Below are 21,699 nucleotides of genomic sequence, written 5' to 3'. Positions count from 1 at the left end.
CCTAAGCCCTAGGGCGCCCTGGGGCACGAGCCGCGCACACCGGGGGGTGGAGGATGCGCCTTCCTCCTGGTCCCTCTGCGACGTTGACTGAGCAGCCCCGGCACAGCTGGGGTTGGGGTCCTTGGTGGACGGGCAGCGGTCGGGGGGCCCTGATGAGCTGGCCCATCCCTGGGGGTGCTGCCAGGGCTCAGGGGCAACCTCCAAGCTCCCCCGAAGTCGGGGGTTCCTGGGGGTGTCCTCTGGGAAGCCAGGGCCCCGGGGCCCAGTGCGGGGGGGCAGAGCCTTGGGTCCCAGAGGGGTTTCCTGGAGCAGGACCTGTGGGGGGTTGAGGCGAGGCGGCTGAGGCTCAGCCTCCTGACCCGTGGAGATGCCCCCACGAGGTCGCCCTCCGAGCCCTGAAGCCTCCATCCATCCGGCTCAGCCTCAGTTCCCCCACAGTGGGATGGAGACAGCACAGGATCGGGGGGCAGAGGAGCAGGGCACGAGCGATGTGCCCCGCGGCGTCCCTGGGCCCACAGACGGGGACACTTGTCCCAGACCCCTGCCCCTTGCAGTGGGGGCCCCCAAGGGCTCTCAGGTCAGCAGCAAAGGAGCGATTTGGGGGCCTCACCCGGCAGCAGAGAAGATGGGACAGAGGTGTTGGGGTCATCAGTTTGGCCCTCCCACTTGCTGGGGAGTGCGGTTTCTGTAGGGAAAGGAGAGTCCCGGTGAATCTGCGGTTGGCTGACCCGGGGACCCCAGCTGGGCCGTGTGACACTGGGAACCGGGTGGTGGGATGCCCCGCCTGCCGTCACTGGCCGCCCTGGGCAAGGTGCTGGCGCGGGTGGCTCCCAGACTGAAGCCAGGGGTCCTGCCGCCAGCTGATCACACAGCATGTCCCTGAGCCGCGGTGGGCTCTCCTGGTGGCCCCTGATGCTCAGAGGGTCCCCAAGCTCGGGGCCTCGGGCCTTTGCACCTGGACTTGCCCCGACTAGAGAGGACGCAGGGTTGGTCGGGAGGTGCCCTCAGAGCCCGTGCTGGGGCCCAGTAATGCTCAGCTGATGGGATCGGGGCTTCTTAGCAAAGGCAGCTTCAGGCCGCAGACTGTTGTGAACTCGGGGTCTCACAGCCGTGCACCCTCCGCTGTCTGAGCGTCCACCCACCCCGGGAGCCTCAACAGCCTTTGTTGTCCCACAAGCCAGTCACCCTCCTGCCTCAGGGCCTTTGCCACCTGCCAGACGCTCTTCCCACAAATGTCCACGTGACACCAGCCCTCCCTTCAGACATCACCTTCCCCCCGGGGAGGCCTCGGGACCTCAGCCCCAGCACCTTTGTCTTCCCTCTCTGGCTCTGAGTTGTGTAGCGCTTAACCACCTTCCAAGGGATTTGTCGTATCTATTAAATGTAAGGTTTACTATGGTGAGTGTCCTTCCGCCCACCTCGCAGCAGGGTGCCCGTGGCCCAGGTCCCAGCCCACTGGTGCTGAATAAATGTTTGTTGAACGAATGCAGGGCATTGCGCCCTGGCCGAGTGTGGAGAGGGGGTGGGAGAGACCGGGGGGCTGGTGGCTGTCCAGGATGGAGCCTGTGGGACGGGGAGGAGTCGTCAGGACTTGGGGGCCGGGTCCCCAGGGCCCAGGGAGGGGCTGAGACCCCCCCCAAGGTGACTCCCAGTCCAGGCCCGCCTCTCCCACTCCAGGCTCGGTGGGCCCGCCTCCTCCCCGCTCTGTGCGGGAGCCCTGGGGCGCTGGCGGCCTGCCCAGACTGACAGGCTCCCAGGGTGAGCATAAAAGATCCCCCTTCAGCTGGAACACACATCTGCCCGGGGCGGGCTGCAGCCTGGCACTGCCAACCCTGCTGCCCGCCCAGCTTCCCCTCGCCGCCTCAGGACGCGCAGCCCTGCCGCCCACCCATCCGGCTGCAGGTCTGGCCCGCGGGCGGGAGCGGCCCCTGGATGCCTGACCTGCTGGGTAGAAGCACAGGAGACCCAGGCCTCTGTCCACCCCTGTCACCCGTGGGCACCTGCTGTGTGCAGAGACACGCTGGCGGGTGGATGCACCCATGGGAGCAGGCATGAAGGTGGAACGTTCCTTCCCGGGTTCTCCAGGTCCCTTCTCGCTCCTGTGTCTCTGCCCGCTACTTGCCTCTTGGGACACCTCCTCCTCCCCTCTGGCTGTGCTGGGATGGGGGCCGGCGGCTAGGGACGGTCCCGGGCCTGTGCCCTCGTGTCCCCTAGCACCAGACAGCCCCCCAACCTGATTCCAGCCCGGGACACGGAGCCTCAGGCATCCTCCCAGAGCGCGGGGCCGAGTGGCCAGCAGGGCCTGAGCCCCGGGGCCAGGGCAGTGGGGCCCTCGGGTGCGAGTCCGCGGCCGCCCCGGGCCCCTGGGCACGTCCCCGTTTGAAAGCCCACCAGCGCCCGGGAGATGAGCCGCCGCGGACCCTCAGGGCGCTGTTTGGGGGCCGCATCAGCGCCGCCGGGGGGCGCCCCCCGTGGCCCCGGTTCCTCCCTTGCGGGCGGGGGCGGGGGCGGGGCGGGGGCGGGGGCGGGGGTGGCGGTGCGACCCCCGCGCTCGCACGTCCCCGCGTCCGCGCCCGCCCGGGCCTTCGCGCCGCAGAGCACCGGCCCTTCTGACCTTTAAAACCCTCCTTTTATTACGGAAACTCTCGAGCCCACGGAGGCGGGAGGCCGGCGCGGCCCCGGGGACGGCCCCAGCGCGGGGAGGCCGTGGCTGAGGCGCGGCCGAGCCCGGTGACCTTGGGCGCGTCCTTCCTCCCGCGGGCCTCAGTTTCCCTTCTGCGACGAGGTCTGAGCGCGTCGCCCGGGCCTCCGGCCGCGCGACCTTGGGCCGTCCCCGCCTCCTCCGCGGCCCTCAGTTTCCTCCTCCCCGGCGCGGGGCCCGGGCGCGGCGCGCGGGGAGGGGGTTCCGGCCGGAGGGGGCCGCCCCCGCCCCTCCCCGCCCCGCCCCTCCCCCGCGCCCGCCCCCCGCGGGCTTCGCGCCCCTGCCCACGGCCCCGCATCCCCCCCTCGGGCTCGGGCCGGCGGGCGCGGCGGCGCTCCTCTCCTCACTTCCTGACCTCCCTCCGACTCGCCTGGCGCGCGGGGGGTCCGAATCTGCTCCCCCCCGGGCAGTCAGGGCGCTCCCCCGCGCCCCCCCGCCCCTCCTGCCCCCGCCTCCAACCCCCCCCCCGAAACTTTCCGGCCCGCCCCCCACCCCGCCGCCGGCGCCCCGGGCCGAGGCGGCTCCGCCGGAGGCGACGGACGAGGGCGGCCCGCGGGCCCGGCTCCGCAGCCGCGACAGCTCGAGCGGGCGGCCGGCCACCCCGGGCGCGGCGAGCACGGCCAAGGGCAGCCCGAACGGCGAGTGCGGGGCGAGGCGAGACGCAGTGCAGCCCGCGGGGCCGGAGGGCCCGGCGCGCGGCGCCAAGGTGTCGTTCTCCTGCCGCGGGGCCGCGGGGCCGGGGCCGGGGCCGGGGCCGGGGCCGGGGCCGGCGGACGAGGCGGGCAGCGAGGAGGCGGGCCCGGCGGGGGAGCCGCGCGGCAGCCAGGCCAGCTTCATGCAGCGCCAGTTCGGCGCGCTCCTGCAGCCGGGCGTCAACAAGTTCTCGCTGCGGATGTTCGGCAGCCAGAAGGCCGTGGAGCGCGAGCAGGAGCGCGTCAAGTCGGCGGGGGCCTGGATCATCCACCCGTACAGCGACTTCAGGTACCGCGCGGCCGCGGCGCCGGGGCTCGGGGACGGACGCGCGGCGGGAGGGCGGGGCCGCGCGCCCCGGGGGTGACCTCGGGCCCCTCGCCGACCCCCGGCGCGCCCGGGACCCGCCCCGCGAGGCCCCGCCCTCGGAGGGGCGCGGGAAGCGCGCAGGCCCGGCCGAGCCCCCGGCGCGCCCCCTCCCACGCACCGCCCTCCCGCGCCCGCGGGCCGGGGTCTGAGCGCGGCCGGGCCGGGAGGACGAATAGAGGGGAACGTGGGCGCCGGGAGGCGGCGGCGCGGAAGGAAGGCGGAAGGAAGGGCGCTCGGGAAGGACGCGTCCCGGAGAGGCCGGCGGCGCGGGGTGAAGGGCGCGGGGCCCTCGTCCAGCGGCTCCGCCCGCGCCGCGCGCCCCAGGGAGGCGCCTGCAGGGTCCCGGCCGGGGCCGCGGGGCGGCGTGTCCGCGTGTCAGTGGGTGTGTAGACGTCGGTGTGGATCAAGGCGGCGGATGCGTGGAAAGGCTCAGAGCCGGCCCGGCCCAGGGTCAGGCCGAGGATGTCCGTGGTTCGTGCTCCCTGGCGCGTGCCCCGTGGCCTGCGGGTGCGAAGCGTGCGTGTCACTGCGGGCCGTGTGTGTGATCACGAGCATGTGACTGCAGGGGGCGTGGGCCCGGGGCCATGGGCAGAGTGACCCGGGGGCCCTAGGGGTGTGTCCGCGTGGTAGGTGTGCCCGGAGAGGGGCTGCGTGCGGGCGGCCGGGCGAGCTGAGCTGTGTGCAGGGGGTGTGCAGGGGGTGTGCACGGTGTGTGCAGGGGGTGTGCACGGTGTGCGCCGCCTGGGAAGTTTGGAGCCGTGAGGGACGCGGCCGGTCGGGCGCGGAGGGTCCAGCCGGGCGCGCGCGGCTTCAGCACCACGGACAGCGGCCCGCCGAGCCCCGCCGAGCCGGCGTCCGCAGGGGGGACGGGGCTCCCCTGTCCTGGCCCCGCTTCATAGCTCAGGAAACAGGCGCCAAGGGGCGCACAGGCCCGGGACAGAGGTGGACGCCGGCTCCTCACCCTGCAGACCTGCCCCGGGAGGCGGAGGAAGCCTGCCCAGCGGCCTGAGTTCCCCGGGGAGGAAGGGGGTCCACACGGCGGGGCTGCGGGCGGGAGAGCTCGGTGTCTGCACTCGTGATCCCGTGATCTGGCCGGCGGGCCGGGGAGCGACATCGGGCACACAGCGGGCAGGGGGAGGGGGCCGCAGAAAGTAGCCATTGCTCCGGGACTTCTCCAGCACGTCTGCCTGCAGCAGCTGCCCCTCCCCCGCCAGCAGTGGGTGGCCTCGGCGTCCTGGGGCCACAGGAGGGGCAGTTTGCAGCCTGGTGACCGGGGGCGGCGAGGGCGGGCGGGAGGAGTGGGGCTTGCTGGTCCTCGTGCCCTTCTGAGCGTGGTCACCTGTGAGGCTCCGGGCAGTCCACATGGTGCGGGCTGAGCAGATAAACCCTAAGACGTGGTGAGCGTGTCCTGTGGTCGGGACGAGGGGACACGCCGTCGGACCGAACGCTTATGATACCCCCACACTGGGATGCGGCGGGGCCTCCGGACCCCGTGTTCTGGGATCGTCGGCCCCTCCAATCCCAAACCGCAAGCCTCCTGAGGTCCTCCTGGGTCAGGTGCTGCGGGGACACCTTACTCATACGGATTCAGGTCCCGTGTGGGCCGCGAGGTGGATGCGGCCGCTGGTCACAGGAAGGGAGCACGGACGTACAGCTGCTTGCCCAAAGTCACACAACTCGTCAGGGGCAAACGGGGGGTTGATGCCTGGGCTGACGGCCCCCCGGTCCTGGCTGTGGCCCCAGCTCTGGCCCATCCAGGCCAGGAGGACCCGGGAGGAGAAAGGTCTTCTGGGGGTTGTAGAGATCGGGGGCACCTGGGCCTGGGCTGCGGGCCTGAGCGTTTGAAAGCAGTTGGCAGAGCGCCGGGCAGGGGCCCCTCTGGGCCCCGTTTCCACACTTGCCTCTTTCACATCTGACCCGGTTGCACGGATGCCATCCTCTCTGGCGCCTGCACCCTCGCACTGTGCAGGATTTGAAAGCAAAAGAGATTTTGGAGGGCGGCCCCAGGCTCCCTGCCCAAGGCCATGGGGTCGCCACTTCCTCGAGCTCTGACTTTGCTGCGTGTCTGGGAAGCCGTCCCCACGCCGCCCGGCCTGGCACACACCTGGCATCGAGAGCAGGGCAGTTCGTGTCTGGTGACCTGGAGCCACCCTGGCTGTGCCTCATGTGCCCCGGGCCGCGGCTGCCCTGACTAGACTCACGGGAGTGGGTGGAGGGAGGTGTTGGGGCGCAGAGCAAGCCCCGGGGAAAGGCCCAATGTGCAGGGTGTTGGGGGTAGTCACCAGCCCCCCTGCCCTGTGCTGCCGGTGGCTGGGCCTCCTTGCCTTGGTTTCCCCTAACTGTGAGGGGCGGGGCTGTGAGGACTACCCCAGCCATGCCGCCCGGTTCTCTGGGGATGCGGGGAGTTAATTCCTGTTCCCTTCCCCTGGACCAGCCCCAACCTAGGGGGAAATGGTGGGCAGGCGTGGGGCCTGCGGGGACCTGCTGGGACCACCCGTCCTACTCTCCGCCACTTGACGCCACCTCCCAGACAGTGACACACGCAGCCCTGGGCTGTGGGGCCGGAGGGCCTGGCGGCACAGTCCTCACTGCCCTGGGAGAGCTTGGGCGACGCTGCCAGGCCTCCCCAAGCCTATAAGTGCCTCCCAGGTCTGATCTGAGTCTCCCCTGCCACTGTGACTTGGGTCCCGTAGTCCCTGATCCTGGGCCGCCCAGAGGCCTGTGTGACGGGAAGGAGAAGAGCCAGTCCCTCTCCTGCCCCTCAGAGGCATCTAGACGAGCCCAGGACCAGTGGACGCTGACCCGGGTCTGTGTCACGCCCTCTGGGGTCCCCAAGGGGCCTGGGGGGGCGGCGTGCGGAACCCAATGGCCCTGAGGTCTCTCGGCCCAGATGGCCTGGCGGAGCTGTGGGAGATCAGTGCACCGCGCTCTCAGCAAATCCCTGCATTAGCTCGTGGGAATAAATCCTGTATTATCCGGGGGGGGGGGCACGGAGGCGGGGGGGTCAGGGCCGAGGCTCTCCCGCTGCAGACCCAGCTCACGGGCACCGGGGCGCCATAGGGACAGGGAGGCCTGTCCTCCTGTCGGGGGGCGGGGAAGGGGACTCCGTGGGCCATGCGGAGGGCAGGGCCGGGCGAGGGGCCGGGGAGGCCGAGGCCCCCTCCTCTCTCCGGGGCCCTCCTGCCAGAGCTTGGGAGTTGGGGTCCCCGCCTTAAGCATGTCGCATGTCCAAGGCCCTGGCCTCACCGTGACGGGGACCGGGCAGGGCCAGGGCGATGCTCAGGTGGGTGCCCCGTGCCTGCCCCAGACCCACGCAGCGCAGGCCACCCCGTCTCCCTCCCGCCCCCTCCCGCCCCCTCCTGACCCTCCCTTGGCCAGCGCAGGCTTCCCGAGGTGTGCATGTGTCCGTCGACCCCTCCCTGGGCAGCTCCCCGGGCACCTCCCCAGGCTGCAGACCCTGCCTCCCACCCTCACCCAAGTCCTCGCATCCGTGCTCCAGCCCCAGACCACCCGGCCGGCCGTGACAGGGGACGTCTCACCGCAGCCGCAGGACCTTGGCCCGCGCTGCTCCTCGGCCTGGGCGCGCTGTCCCCGGGCTCTCCCCAACGGCTGCTTCTCCCCCTTGCCCGCCCGCCACGCCCTCCGAGACACCCTCCCGCTCTGGCCAGAGGGACCCTCTGGGGCGCCCCCAACCACGTGTGGAGTGCGGGTCCCACGGGTGAGGGCGCGGGACGGAGCTGGTCTGCGCGGGCACAGGGTATCCTCCCTTCGGGCCGCAGGGCTCACCGGGATGGCGCGGCTTCCCGTCCTAATCCCTGACACCGCCCGGGGGCTGTACCCGCACGGGCTGCTCAGGCCCTGATCCCCGTCCCCTGCTCGCTCCTGATCCCCAAGCTCAGCCCTAATCCCTTCAGATTTGCCCGATCGCTAAATCCCGCCTGTTTCCCGCGGGGTTCTCAGTGCCCGGATCCTGGGGCGCCTCCCCGCCTGTATCTGCCCCGTCCCCCCGGGTCCCACATCTGGTCTGGTCCTGTCACTCAGCACTCAGCCTGCCTCAGTTTCTCCATCTGAGCCCCGGGCCGAGGGGTGGCGGGGCTGGGCCCCCACGGAAGGCCGGTGTCCGTGCGGCGAGTGGGGTGATGGGGGGCCGGGGCCCCGAGCCCTGACCTCCCCAGTGGACAGGCCGCTGCCCTCCCGGGGGCAGGGCGCAGTACACAGCACTGGGGACCTGGGGTTCCTTGGGGTGGGGGCCCCACTGGGGCGATTTAAACTACGGGATTTAATTATAGTCCTTGAAGGCGCAGCCCTGGGCCCTGCTGGCTGCCCCTGCACACCCCGCACCCGTCCTGGGGGGGCCGATGTGGGAGGGAGGACGGCGGGGAGTCCCAGGCCGCACAGCCCAGGAGCGGGGTCGGGGTCGGGGTCAGGCCGAGCAGACCTGTGCTCCCTGTCCCCCAGCTGGGTCCTTTGTGCCAGACCTTTGGTTCCCCTCGGTAGGTGCGGTGTCTGTCGGGGGGACCAGAGGGCGTGAGAGGGCAAGGGTCACGGCTCTGGGCACATACGGGGCATCCTGCTTAGAGCAGTGGGTCACCCTAGTGATGGCCCGGAGCTGCCCCAAAGCCCTCTGTCTCCTCAGCCCCGCTCCGCCTCTTCGTACACCCAGAGGACCCCCCGCCCCAGGAAGACAAGCAGTACCGAGGGCCAGGGCCAGGGGCCACTCCAGGGGCCAGGGCTGTGGACGCGGCCCCAGGTCGAACGAGGGTTGACCCTGACCCTGACCCTGACCCTGAGCCTAGACAGGTGCAGTGTAGACAGAGGACAGGTTCTGGGAGCGCAGGCTGGGGACTCCCTGGCTGGGCCACATCTGTGTCGGATGCCTGCCTGACCCCCCCCCCCCCCCCCCCCCCCCCCGCCCAGGAGGCCCCCACACGCCAGCCCTGCAGATTGTTTCTAGGCTCCTCCTGGGGGTTTCAAGCCCCCCTCCATGGTTTCTAGGCCCCCTGGGGGTTTCTAGCCCCCCCCCATGGTTTCTAGGCCCCCTAGGGGTTTCTAGCCCCCCCCCATGGTTTCTAGGTCCCCTGGGGATTTCTAGCACCCCCCCATGGTTTCTAGGCCCCCTGGCGGTTTCTAGCCCCCCCCTCCATGGTTTCTAGGCCCCCTGGCGGTTTCTAGCCCCCCACCCAACCCGTTTGTAGGCCTCTGGCCTCCTCAGTGACTCTTTCCTGCTTTGTCCCAGGGCAGGCCCTGTTCAGGGAGGGTGAGTGGGATCAGAAGCCTCACGCCGTGGAAGCTCTGGGGGCTAGGAGGGGGGAGCGGGGCAGCAGGCAGGTGGGGCCCCTCCATCCCGGATCCCAGAGCCAGGCTGCATTCAGCCAAAGGAAGTCCTTAAATTTTGAGCGGTTACTGGATTTTGCCCTTAATACGACCCCACGTCGTCAGTCCCTTTCGCCCCGTCCAAGTGTCCGTCCCGCCCCGGGTACTCCCGTGGGCCCCCCACCTCCGCCCCGCCCGCCCCCCCACCCCTGCCGCGGTCCTCTTGCACTGGGGAGGCTCTGCCTGTCAGCCGAGGGGCTCCCACCCCCAGCTCCTCCCTGGGCCCGGGGCGTGGACTTGCCCGCGGCCGCACCTGCCAGCAGGCGGGAGAACTGGGTGTCAGCCCGGTCTGGCTGTTGCCGCCCAAGTGTGAGCCGTTGGGTGCCTTCCAGCCTCTGGCTCTCGAAGACTGAGCTGCTGTGAACATCTTGGTACAAATTGGTTTTTAATTTTTTTCTCTTCCTCTTGGACAGCTTCCTTGGGATCGCTTCCCCGAAGTGGAAGCCCGGGTCGCCCCGCGGGCGGTGTTAGCGCCCCCCCTTGCAGCGCTGGCCAGAGGGTGCCTACTTCCGTGGCTCCCAGAACGGGAGCTCACCGGGGCCAGGCCAGGCTGCATCTTACGGCTTTTTATTTCTTTGGGCTCATGTCGGCGAACCCCAGCCCCGGGCTCCGGGCCCGCGCTTCCATCCATGCGGGAGGAGGAGCCAGGGAGCCGGGCCTGTCCTGCCCAAGCAGGGTCGAGCCTCCTCTAAGTGCTCGTGAGCCCCAGGCCGCGACGGGGAGAGCCCCGCACGCACCTGCCTGGCGGGGGAACACCTGGACAGCTAGCGGGCTCACCGGGGGTCGCTCCCTGCGGCGTCACGGGAGAACTAAAATACTCGATCAGAATTCGAGACCCTCCTTTACCTGAACCTAGATGGGCTGTGTGGGCTCCGGCCCCAGATCTAGGGCATGTGCTCCCCTGAGACCCCCACCCCACGGTCTCAGAGCGTGATGTCGACGCATGTGTAACAGAATTTGGCATTTAATTGTTTACAAATGTGCATTAATATGGCATTAGGTACAGTGACAATGTTGTGCGATCATCACCACCACCCACGTCAGGACTTTCTCATCCTCCCAAACAAAACTCCCTGCCCCACCATGTCCTCCCCCCCGGACCCCCCCAGCCCCCTTCCCCGTGCGTGGGCGAGCCCGTCCTGCACGTGTCACACGCGTGGACTCCACCCCGCGGGGCCTCCTGTGTCTGGTTCCCTCCCTGAGCGTCGTGGGCCGGGGTCCGTCCCCGGGGCGGGTGAGGGAGCCCGGAAGCTTCCACCATTGTCTGTTTGAACCATGGTCCTGGGAATGTCCTGTGAGGTCATCTGTTTGAGTTCTTGGGGTTCACACCTAGCGGTGGAATTGCTGCGTCAGACGGAAATTCTGTTTACTTTTTTAAAAAAGATTTTATGTATTTATCTGAGAGAGTGAGAGCGAGCGCGTGGGAGGCAGGGAGGGGCGGAGGGAGAAGCGGCCTCCCCGCGGCGAGCAGGACTGGACCCCCGGACCGCGTGGGAGGCAGGGAGGGGCGGAGGGAGAAGCGGCCTCCCCGCGGCGAGCAGGACTGGACCCCCGGACCCGGGATCAGGACCTGAGCCGAAGGCTTCACCGACGGAGCCCCCTGGGCACCCCCCAGGCTACAGTCTTGGGGAGCCAACGGCACGGTGGTCCCAGGGTGCTTGTGATGCACGTCCCGGACGGCCTGACCGTCCTCACACTGTATTCACAGCTCGATGCGCAGCCTGGGCCTTTCCCGGGGGCCTCCCCGGGGGCCGCTGAATGCACCTGGGGGCTTGCGTCTGCCCCGGGGGTCCTGGCAGTGGGATCAACCAGTCCCCACATCCTCAGGAGCATTTGCCGCTGTCCGGCCTCTCGGCTCCTCCCGCCATCCGCCCCCCTGCAGGCCTCGGTCCCTTCCTCGGTCCCTACCTCGCTGCCTCTGCCCCCTGGGGTGCCCGTACCCCGTCTGCGGGAGCCCAGCTGCTCCGGACACTGGGGTGCTGCCCCCAGCCCGCCCTCCCCTCCTCCCTCCTCCTTGCTGGTCTCCCCTCTCCTTTCTCACCCAGACTGGTTTCCTGGACGCTCACCCTGCGTCTCACATTTGGACCTCTGGGGTCATGGGGCACGCTTAGGCAGTCTGGGGCCACCTCTTGGGCTCTGTCGGGCCTCCTGCTTCTTCCAGGAGGTCAGGTTGGAGGGACCCAGGCTGGGGGGGAGCCCAGCGGGCAGTGGGGTGCTGGCTAGGCGTGGGAGGGCTTCCCGGAGGCGGGGTACACAGTACCTGGGAGTCAAGACCAAAGTCCTGGCTCCACTGGAGGAGGTGAGATCCGGGCCGGTCCTCGGTGGGGACGTCAGGCCCCTGCAGGGCACGCAGGGGCGGAGGCTGGGGTGACAGCGGTGCCTCGCCCCCAGGTTCTACTGGGACTTCACCATGCTGCTCTTCATGGTGGGAAATCTCATCATCATCCCTGTGGGCATCACCTTCTTCAAAGACGAGACCACGGCCCCGTGGATCGTGTTCAACGTGGTCTCGGACACGTTCTTCCTCATGGACCTGGTGCTGAACTTCCGCACGGGCATCGTGATCGAGGACAACACGGAGATCATCCTGGACCCCGAGAAGATCAAGAAGAAGTACCTGCGCACGTGGTTCGTGGTGGACTTCGTGTCCTCCATCCCCGTGGACTACATCTTCCTTATCGTGGAGAAGGGCATTGACTCCGAGGTCTACAAGACGGCGCGTGCGCTGCGCATCGTGCGCTTCACCAAGATCCTCAGCCTCCTGCGGCTGCTGCGCCTTTCGCGCCTCATCCGCTACATCCACCAGTGGGAGGAGGTGAGCCCGCGCGGGCGGCGTGGGGGGGCGGGCGGGGGCGGGCCGGTGGGGGGGCAGGGGGCGCTGGGTGTGGGCGGGCGGGGGGGTGGAGGGTGTCAGGTGCGGGCAGGGGGCTGGGGGCTCTGGGTGCGAGCAGGTGGGGTTGGAGGGTGTCAGGTGCGGGCGGGGGGCGCTGGGTGCAGGGGCCTCTGGGTGCAGCCGGGGGGTGCTGGGCGCAAGCAGGTGGGGCGGGTGCCTGGTGTGGGTGGGCGTGGGTGGAGGTGTCAGCTGTGGGTGGGGGGCGCCCGGTGCAGGCAGGTCGGAGGGGGGCGCCTGGTGTGGGTGGGCAGGGAGCAGAGGGTGTCAGGTACGGGCAGGGGGCGCCGGGTGCGGGCAGGTGGGGGGAGCGGGGAGCTCTGGGTGCAGGCAGGTGGCGGGGCGGAGGGTGTCAGCTGCGGGGGGGCCTCCGGGTGCAAGCAGGTGGGGGGCGGGGGCCGCCGGGGGTGCTGCAAGGGCCTGGGTGGAGCCACAGTACGGGGAAGTCGTGGGGGTCCCGGGCGGCCCGGTGAGCACGGACCGGCGCAGGCGACCTCCCTTCCCGGGCGCTGTAAGAGGAGGAGCCCACGGCCCCCTTGGCAGGAGCCCAGCGGCTCAGAGGGGCCAGATCACGCGAGATTACGCCCGCCCCCCTCCTGCCGCCCCAAGTCGGGCCTCTTCTTCGACCCCTGCTCCCACGCCCTCCACCCCCCTCCCCCGCGCTGGCGATGTCCCCTCCCCCTTCCCGGCCGTCACCAGGCTTGAAGGGGAGGGTCTGGGGGCTCTGGGGACGAGGCCTCGGGCGGGGCCACACGCGGTCACAGGGGGCAGTGGAGAGGGGAGGCGGGGACCCTCAGGCGGGACCCTGACCCGCGCGCCCCGCAGATCTTCCACATGACCTACGACCTGGCGAGCGCGGTCATGCGCATCTGCAACCTCATCAGCATGATGCTGCTGCTGTGCCACTGGGACGGCTGCCTGCAGTTCCTGGTGCCCATGCTGCAGGACTTCCCGCGCAACTGCTGGGTCTCCATCAACGGCATGGTGGTGAGCGGCGGGGCTCGGCCGGGCGCTGGGGGGCTCCCCCGGCTTCCCCCGGGCTTGCGGGCCCCGAGGCCCGACCACCCAGGCGGCTCCCAGACCCCGCGAGAGGCACAATGACCTCGTCTGTCACCAGAGATGATGTCATCGGCTCGCAGTTTTCTTCCGACTGATTCTATTCTCGGTGACACACATGTACTTAAAAGGCAGCTTTATTTATCGGGACCCTGAAAGGGGAAGGCAGGGTCACGGGCCGTAAGAACAGAAAGCACGGTGGGGGGGCCCAAGCACCTGCTGGTGCCCGGCTGACACCCCGACTGTGTACAGGGCGCCCCGGGTGCCAGACAGCAGCCTAGGGTGATGAGCCTGCCCGGGGGCTGGGAGCGCCCTCCCCCCGCCCCCCATGGCCTTGACCGACCCCCAGGGGGCCATGAGCCCCCCTGTCCCCCATGGCCTTGACTGACCACCGGGGGCCATGAGCCCCCCTACCTACCATGGCCTTGACCGAGAGCCCAGGGCCGCGAGCCCCCCCAACCCCCCATGACCTTGACTGACCCCCCGGGGCACGAGCACCCCCTGCCCCCCATGGCCTTGACCGACCCCCCAGGGTCGCGAGCCCCCCCAGCTCCCCCATGGCCTTGACCGACCCCCCAGGGCCGCAAGCCCCCCCAGCCCCCCCATGGCCTTGACTGACCCCCCAGGGCCGCAAGCCCCCCCAGCCCCCCCATGGCCTTGACCGACCCCCCGGGGCCACGAGCACCCCCGCCCCCCATGGCCTTGACAGAGCGCCCGGGGCCGCGAGCGCCCTCCCACCGCCCCCCATGGCCTTGCAGAACCACTCCTGGAGTGAGCTGTACTCCTTCGCGCTCTTCAAGGCCATGAGCCACATGCTGTGCATCGGCTACGGGCGGCAGGCCCCGGAGAGCATGACGGACATCTGGCTGACGATGCTGAGCATGATCGTGGGCGCCACCTGCTACGCCATGTTCATTGGCCACGCCACTGCCCTCATCCAGTCCCTGGACTCCTCGCGGCGCCAGTACCAGGAGAAGGTCTGAGGGGGACGGCACCCTCTGGAGGTCTGGGGGCCCCTGCACTGTCCCCCGGCCTCCTGTGCTGTGTTTGCGGGGGGGCCGGTGGGGGCGGGGGCTGGGCACCTGGAGGGGCCGGTGCTGTGATGAGCAGGAGCTGGAAGGGCCCCGAGGCGGTGACGGAGGGAGCGGAGTCTGGGGCCTGGGGGGGACGCAAGCCGAGCAGTGGGAGCCAGGGGTCCAAACGGGCTGGGGGTGGGGGGGTTGTCTCGGAGGCGGGCTCACCCCAGGATCTCCGGACCAGCTTGGGAGGGACTGGGGCAGGAGACACGTGGGGCAGAGTCTGCGAGCCCTGGGGTCGTGCGAGGACACGCACTGGGGCCCTCAGAGGCCTCTGGGGCCCTGGGCGGGGGCAGGGTCTGCAGGGTCAGGCCTGGGTCCGGGTGGGCGGCGGCCAAGCTGCCTCCTAGACGCCGCCCACGCCCCGCGCTGCTCCCTAGTGGCGGCCCCCCCCGCCCCCTGCGGTGCCAGCCGGGTCAGCCGGGTCAGCTGGGCCTGGAGCCAGAGCCCCCGGCTGTCCGGAAGCCACGGGCCTCACACCCAAACATGAGCTGGTGCTGCCACCCGCCCGGCGTCACGGGTTCCGCTGAGCTCAGGGCAGCTGTGTGCGGGCGGAGCCGGGGCGGAAATGGGCTGGGAGACCCCTGGGGGTACCGTCCTGGGGACAGCAGGGCCTGGCACCCCGGCCTGCTGCCCACACCCCCACCCTGCCCAGGAGGGGCTGAGCCAGTTTCTGGAAAGATCTCTGGGGAGGGGAGCCAGAGCCAGCGGCAGGGCTGGGCGCCTCCGGGACGGGGTCTGGGATCTGGGGCCCGGGGGTCCGTCCACCTCCGATAAGGGCCCGCAGTCCCGCCATCCAGCCGTTTCCCGGGAGGCAGGGAAATCCTTCCCTCGTATACGCTGCCCCCAAATGCCGCCCAGAAGCTCCTAACGCGTCTTGCTGTTCACCCGCAACTCAGAGTGAACGGGGCACCCCGAGTCTGTTGTCGTGGTCGCCGCTGACCCGGGCCCCCGCCCCGTTGTGCAGTACAAGCAGGTGGAGCAGTACATGTCCTTCCACAAGCTGCCCGCCGACTTCCGCCAGAAGATCCACGACTACTACGAGCACCGCTACCAGGGCAAGATGTTCGACGAGGACAGCATCCTGGGCGAGCTCAACGGGCCGCTGCGGGAGGTGAGGCGGGGCGGGGGAGGGCGGGCCCGGGGTCACCCCCGACCCAGCGCCACCCCTCGCGGCCTCAGGGACCCCGGCCCGCCGAGCCCACCCACCCGGCCACTGACAGCAGCGGGGACGTGGCCTGTGCGTCCTGGGCCCGAGACCGGAGACCCCGGCGTGGCTGGCAGGCCCTGCGGCTGCCTCCCCAACCCCGACCCCGACCCCGCCTCGGGCCCGAGTGCCGCGTCCCCCTGCGTGTAAGGGCACCTGTCGCTGGCTCCGGGGCCTCCACAGCCCGGGACCACACCTGCGAGACCCTGTTTCCGAGTCAGGTCCTGTTCACAGGCACCGGCGGTCAGGACTTGAACACAGGATTCGGGGGACACGGCTTAGCCCGCAGGCCTCAGCCGGCCGTTCTTGGGCACCTGCTGTGAGGCCCGCCCTGCACCCTCGGGGAGGCCGGGGAGCCTGCAGGCCCCCAGGTGGAGGGCACAGCCCCGGGGAGGGAACCGAGGACCGGGGGAGGGGGAGGGAGGCCGGGGGGGGAATTCCTTCGGGGGGTGGGGACATTGCCCCCAGGAGGTGGGCACTCACTGAAAACCTTTAATTGTACTGGATCATTCATTCATTCATTCATTCATAGACACAGACCCCACAGATCAGAAAAGGCACACGGCCCAGTAGTTTGTGGGGCTTTTAGAAATATTTGTGTATTTAAAATCATCTCCACACCCCACGTGGGGCTCGAACTCATGACTCTGAGATCAAGAGCCACAGGCTCCGCGCATGGAGCCGCCCAGTGCCCCGGATCAGCGGCACAGCCACTACCACCGGCCACAGCCCTGGGTCCCCGGAGGGCATCCCCCGTGACCTGTTCTGTCCCCAAGCAGAGGTGCGCGGCCTCTCCCAGCCCCCGTGCTGGACGCTGCCCGCTGGGGGCCCCGCAGACTGAGGCCCCGGGCCCTGCCCTCCTTCCCTGAGCTCTGCGGGCACCTCCACCGTCGGCGGGGTGAGGGCCGAGGGTAGGGTCCGGGCCCTCTGGGAGCGAGCACGAGGGACACACACCCCAAAGCCCAGGTGAGAGGAGCCTGTGGGGAGGCCTCAGCTGCGTTTCTCTTCTTCTGAGCGATGCTGAGCATCTTCCCACGTGACGATGGGCTGTTTCACTTGTGTTTCTCCGAGAACCGGCCACAACTGTCGCTGCTCTTTTGTCCTTTATGTTTGGGGGACTTTATGTGACACAAACTTCCACCCCAATGGCTGTTTGTCCTTTAACTTTGCTTACTGTGGGTTTTTCTTTGCCATATGGGATTTTCATGCTGCACGAGCGCTTGCTGTATGCAGCAGGTACTAAATACGTGCTTGCTGTACCGAGTGGGTGTTCCGTGTTCCACACCTACTCTCTGTATACAGCAGGTGCCCCGTACACACGTGCTGTAGGAGGCCCCCATACCTGCACCTGTATACAGCAGGTGCACAGCGCAGACTTCTCTGGTTTGGTTTCCCACGTGTGGGTCCCCTTGGAACGAGCCTGAGAGGCCGTGTGGGGAAGCGATCCGGGTCCGTCTCCCGCTACCCGGTGGCCGCGGCTGGTTTCGCTGGGTGGCTTGTGGGGCGCCCCCAGCGGCCGCCGTGCACGGGGGGGGGGGGGGGGTCTCTGGGCTTGCATCCGGCCCCCCACGCCCACACCCGCGGAGGCCGTGCAGGCCTTGGGGCAGGCACGCGGTGTGGGGCTGTCCCCTCTCCGCTCTCCTTCCGGACTAGCAGGCTTTCCTGCTGTTCTTGCTGAACGACGTTGCCGGCCTTCAGCAGCTCAAAAGCAAACCCGATGGCATGTCCTCTGCGATCCCGCCACACGTGTGAGTGAACGGGGACAGCGGACGTCTTCCGTCTTTGTGGTGGCGAGGTGTTCCGGCGTCCGACCGCGCCGCCGGGGGTGGCTCCGCGTCCTCCCCAGACAGGCGCCGGCGCTTCTCCAGCCCGGGCCGGGCTGCCTTTCCTGGCCGTCCGCCGGCGCAGGTGGGGTCTCCCCAAGCCGCGGCCTCTTCCGAGGGGTCTTGTCTGTGCAGAAAGGCTGCTGCGTTTCTTTCCAAGGCTAAGCTCCCCCTTTGTTGCAGTGTCGTACTGCGGGCCGCGCGGGGGGGCGGGGGGTGAGCGCGACACCCTCACCTGGCCGCTGCGCAGGGCAGGCTGAGCCTGGGACGTTTCCGCGCTCACCCTGAGGAGTCCTTTACAGGCCCTGGGTTCTGATGCTGCCTTTTTCATCTTCGCACTGGCCGTCTCGACTTGACTCCTCTCACTGTTTTATTTCATTTACTTATTTTTTAAAAATTTTATTTATTTATTCATGACAGAGAGAGGCAGAGGGAGAAGCAGGCTCCATGCAGGGAGCCCGATGTGGGACTCGATCCCGGGTCTCCAGGATCACGCCCCGGGCTTTAGGTGGCGCCAAACCGCTGGGCCACTGGGCTGCCCTCCTCTTACTGTTTCAGTTTCCGTGGGTTCTTTTGGGTTTCCCAGATCACCGTGTTAAAAGAACGATCGTAAAGAGCTTTAGCGTCACTTTGTCCTTCCCGGTTCTCGTGCCTCTGATGGCCTTTTCCTGCCTGACCGCACAGGCCGGCGTTGCTCACACACACACACCTTTTCTTGCTCCGGTCTTTGGCGGTAAAAGCTCGGGCTCCGCCTCGTAAGATGCCGGCTCTCAGGCTCAAGTGCCAAACTCCGTTGGTAGATGAAGAAGCTGCGGGATCTGAGGGAGGAGATGGGCCCAAGGCGAGGGCCCGATGGACACAGGACGGTGCCCCGCGTCACCCCTGCGTCCTGCCCCCGCAGGAGATCGTCAACTTCAACTGCCGGAAGCTGGTGGCCTCGATGCCGCTGTTTGCCAACGCCGACCCCAACTTTGTCACAGCCATGCTGACCAAACTCAAATTCGAGGTCTTCCAGCCGGGTGACTACATCATCCGCGAGGGCACCATCGGCAAGAAGATGTATTTCATCCAGCACGGCGTGGTCAGCGTGCTCACCAAAGGCAACAAGGAGATGAAGCTGTCCGACGGCTCCTATTTTGGGGGTGAGCGTCTGTGGGGACGGGGGTGGGTGCAGGGCAGGCGGAGGCCAGGAGGCTGGAGCGCACGCCTGGTCGGTGGGAGGCCCGGGCGGGTGGGGCAGGTGGGTGTAGCCGGCGGCTAGGACCTGGCGGGCTGAGGCCGGCGCCCTTGGCCACACGCAGAGATCTGCCTGCTGACGCGGGGCCGGCGCACGGCCAGCGTGCGTGCGGACACCTACTGCCGCCTCTACTCCCTGAGCGTGGACAACTTCAACGAGGTGCTGGAGGAGTATCCCATGATGCGGCGGGCCTTCGAAACTGTCGCCATCGACCGCCTGGACCGCATTGGTGAGTAGGCCGGTCTTGGGGGGCATCAACCCGAGATGAGGCGGTGCGGCCCAGCTGGGCCTCCGGGCCCCCACGAGTCCCCAGACCAGTCTGACCTGCTCTGTCCCTTGGCCAAACGTGGCCCTGGTTTCCCGAGGAAGAGGAAGCGTGGGGGAGTTCCCAGTTGTGCAGAACTTCAGTTCACGTGGCAGATGTTTGCTGAGCACCTGAGTGCCAGGAGGTGTGGATGGTGGGCCAAGAGGCTGTGTCGCAGGCCCCCCGCAGGCTGATGTCAGAGGAGGGGGTGTGGGGGTGGCGGGAATGCCTTGTGAGGCTGGGTGGAGGCCAGGATGAGTAGCTGTTGCCAGGCAGACAGGGACACGGCATGTGCAAAGGCCTGGAGTCCAGGCACCTGGAGAAGCTGGGGGGGAGGGGGGGGAGAGGAGGCAGGGAGCAGGTGCACGGGGCCGAGTAGGCCGGGGAGGACCTGACGGGACTGGCATGGGACAGGTGAGTAGTACACAGGAGGGAGACGGGGCCTGGCCATGAGCGAGGTGGCCTTGGGTGCAGAGAGAGGCAGGGGGTGACGTGAGAGCCCTCAGGACTGGCTGACGACTAGCTACGGGAGTCAGGCCGACCGTGGCCCTCGCTGCTATTTGGGGGAAAAAAGACAACTGGAAAGGCCTGGGCGGAGTGCAGAGGTGTTAGAGCAAAGACTTCCCGGTACACAAAAGGCATTCAATTCACATTTATATACAACAGGCACTCAACCATTTGCTCTTACAGTAGGTGCTCAACATATTTGGGAGGTGCTTAGATATGTTTGCTGTATACAGAAGGCTGTCCACATATGCTTGCTATGCATGTGGCGGGCACGGAGCGCTCCGGCTGTGTACAGGCAAGTGTTCTCCGTGTGTTGCTGTACACTGCAGGTGCTCAATACATGGATTACTGTACACAGGAGGTACAATGCACGCTTGCTTTAGCATGATACCCGCTTCGTGTACACAGCAGGCACCTCATGTGCTTGCTGTATACTGTGGGAGCGCAATACATGTTTACTGTATACAAAAAGCCGTGCTTGTGTCCCAAGCACGCTGGCGGTATACAGTAGGTGTCTCACGCCAGCTTTGCCTACGCAGTAGGTGCTCAATGTGCTTCCTACTCACAAGTCCTCGGTTAATGCTTGTATACAGCAGGTACTCGATACCTGCTTGCTATACGGGGCGGCAGGTTGTGCGTACTTACGGCATACAGTAGGTGCTCAGTTCTGCTTGCTATCCGTGGCAGACAGGTGGTATCTGCTGTGGGCAGGGGCTCCGTGCATGGGGAGTGCTGTGTGCGCCGCGGCCCAGACGGAGCGCCCGACACCTGCTTGCTGTGCACGCGTGTGCTGTCCACGAGCTTGCTGTACACAGCAGGTGCTCCATGAGTGCTTGTCGACAGCAGGTGTGCGTGTGGCGCCAGCAGGTGCCTGGTGCTGCCTCGGTGCAGGGGGCACTGTGCGTGCGGCCGTGCCTCGCGGGTGTGCCGGGCGCGCTGGGCCCGGCGCGCAGCCCTAGGCGCCCGGATGCCGCGCCCGCTGGGTGCGTGCAGGAGGCGCCGCATGCATGCAGCTGCCGGGGGAGCCCTCCCCCGCCCGCGCCCGCCCACGCTGACACCCCGCCCCGCCCCGCCCCCAGGCAAGAAGAACTCGATTCTGCTGCACAAGGTGCAGCACGACCTGAACTCGGGCGTGTTCAACAACCAGGAGAACGCGATCATCCAGGAGATCGTCAAGTACGACCGCGAGATGGTGCAGCAGGCGGAGCTGGGCCAGCGCGCAGGCCTCTTCCCGCCGCCGCCGCCGCCGCAGGTCACCTCGGCCATCGCCACGCTGCAGCAGGCCGTGGCCATGAGCTTCTGCCCGCAGGTGGCGCGGCCGCTCGTGGGGCCGCTGGCGCTCGGCTCTCCGCGCCTCGTGCGCCGCCCGCCCCCGGGGCCCGCGCCCGCCGCCGCCTCGCCGGGGCCCGCGCCCGCCGCCGCCGCCAGCCCCCCGGGCGCGCCCGCCAGCCCCCGGGCGCCGCGGACCTCGCCCTCGCCCTACGGCGGCGCGCCCGGCTCCCCCGCCGCCCCCCGCGCCGGGCCCGCGCTGCCCGCCCGCCGCCTGAGCCGCGCCTCGCGCCCGCTGTCGGCCTCGCAGCCCTCGCTGCCCCACGGCGCGCCCGCGCCCGGCCCCGCGGCCTCCGCGCGCCCCGCCAGCAGCTCCACGCCGCGCCTGGGGCCCGCGCCCGCCGCCAGGGCCGCCCCGCGCAGCCCGGACCGCAGGGACTCGGCCTCGCCCGCCGCGCCCCCCGCCCCCGGCGGCCTCGACCCGCTGGACTCCGCGCGCTCGCGCCTCTCGTCCAACTTGTGACCTTCGCGCGCCGCCCCGCGGGCCCGGGCGGGCCGGGGGCGGGCCGTCACCCACACCAAAGCCATGGCATCGCGCTGCCCGGCCGCCCGCCCCAGAAGCCATAGAGGAGCCCAGGCAGTAGTAGTCGGCGGGCGGGCGGGGCACCCCCACCCCCGCGAGCCCCAGCCCTGCGCCCCCCACCTCGTCCTCGCCCCCCTCCCGGCGGCCTCGCCTGCGTGTGCGAGCGCGGGGGCTGCCTTCACCGCGGTGCCTCAGTTCCCCCAACTGTGAAAGGGGACGGGGCGGCCGCGGCCGGAGGAGGAGGCTGTGGACCCCGCCGCCCGCCCCGTAGGTGGCCCGCCCGCCCCCGGAGGATTCTGTTTTTTAAGTGCAATACTCGGCCGCCGGCTTCCTGCTGCCCCCATCGCTCACGCAATAACCGGCCCGGCCCGTCCGCGCGCGTCCGTGCTGACCTCCCCGGGGCGGGCACACCCAGCCCCTCCGAGCCCGGCGTCCAGGGCCCGGCAGGCCCCGTGGCGCCGGGGCGCGGGGCGAGGCCGGGCCACCGTCGAGATGAATGTACTGACGAGCCGAGGCAGCAGCGCCCGCCGCGCCCCACGCCCCTAACCCCACGCCCCCATTCCACGCAATAAACGACAGCATTGGCGTCCAGCCTGCCGGCCTCTGATTCTCGG

General features: G+C 69.1%; 1 protein-coding gene across 1 annotated transcript; it reads left to right on the top strand.

Moving 5' to 3' along the window:
* The first annotated feature begins 488 nt into the window (after positions 1 to 488).
* Positions 489 to 21,676, top strand: HCN2 (hyperpolarization activated cyclic nucleotide gated potassium and sodium channel 2). Its single transcript, XM_038565398.1, has 10 exons — positions 489 to 577; positions 2,215 to 2,336; positions 3,112 to 3,682; positions 11,525 to 11,948; positions 12,849 to 13,010; positions 13,838 to 14,056; positions 15,123 to 15,269; positions 18,087 to 18,327; positions 18,487 to 18,651; positions 20,313 to 21,676. The coding sequence occupies exons 1-10, from the start codon at positions 489 to 491 to the stop codon at positions 21,023 to 21,025; spliced, it is 2,853 nt and encodes a 950-aa protein (XP_038421326.1). The 3' UTR covers positions 21,026 to 21,676.
* Positions 21,677 to 21,699: the final 23 nt, after the last annotated feature.

Source organism: Canis lupus, chromosome 20, assembly GCF_011100685.1.
Source record: "Canis lupus familiaris isolate Mischka breed German Shepherd chromosome 20, alternate assembly UU_Cfam_GSD_1.0, whole genome shotgun sequence".
Lineage (NCBI taxonomy): Eukaryota > Metazoa > Chordata > Mammalia > Carnivora > Canidae > Canis > Canis lupus.
This window is presented reverse-complemented; position numbering and strand designations above follow the sequence as displayed.

Coding starts and splice junctions, on each gene's coding strand:
- HCN2 (XM_038565398.1), top strand. CDS start 489: ATGTGCCCCGCGGCGTCCCTGGGCCCACAGACGGGGACACTTGTCCCA. Junction 578..2,214: donor GGGCCCCCAAGGGCTCTCAG/GTCAGCAGCAAA, acceptor CGTGTCCCCTAG/CACCAGACAGCCCCCCAACC. Junction 14,057..15,122: donor GGCGCCAGTACCAGGAGAAG/GTCTGAGGGGGA, acceptor CCCGTTGTGCAG/TACAAGCAGGTGGAGCAGTA.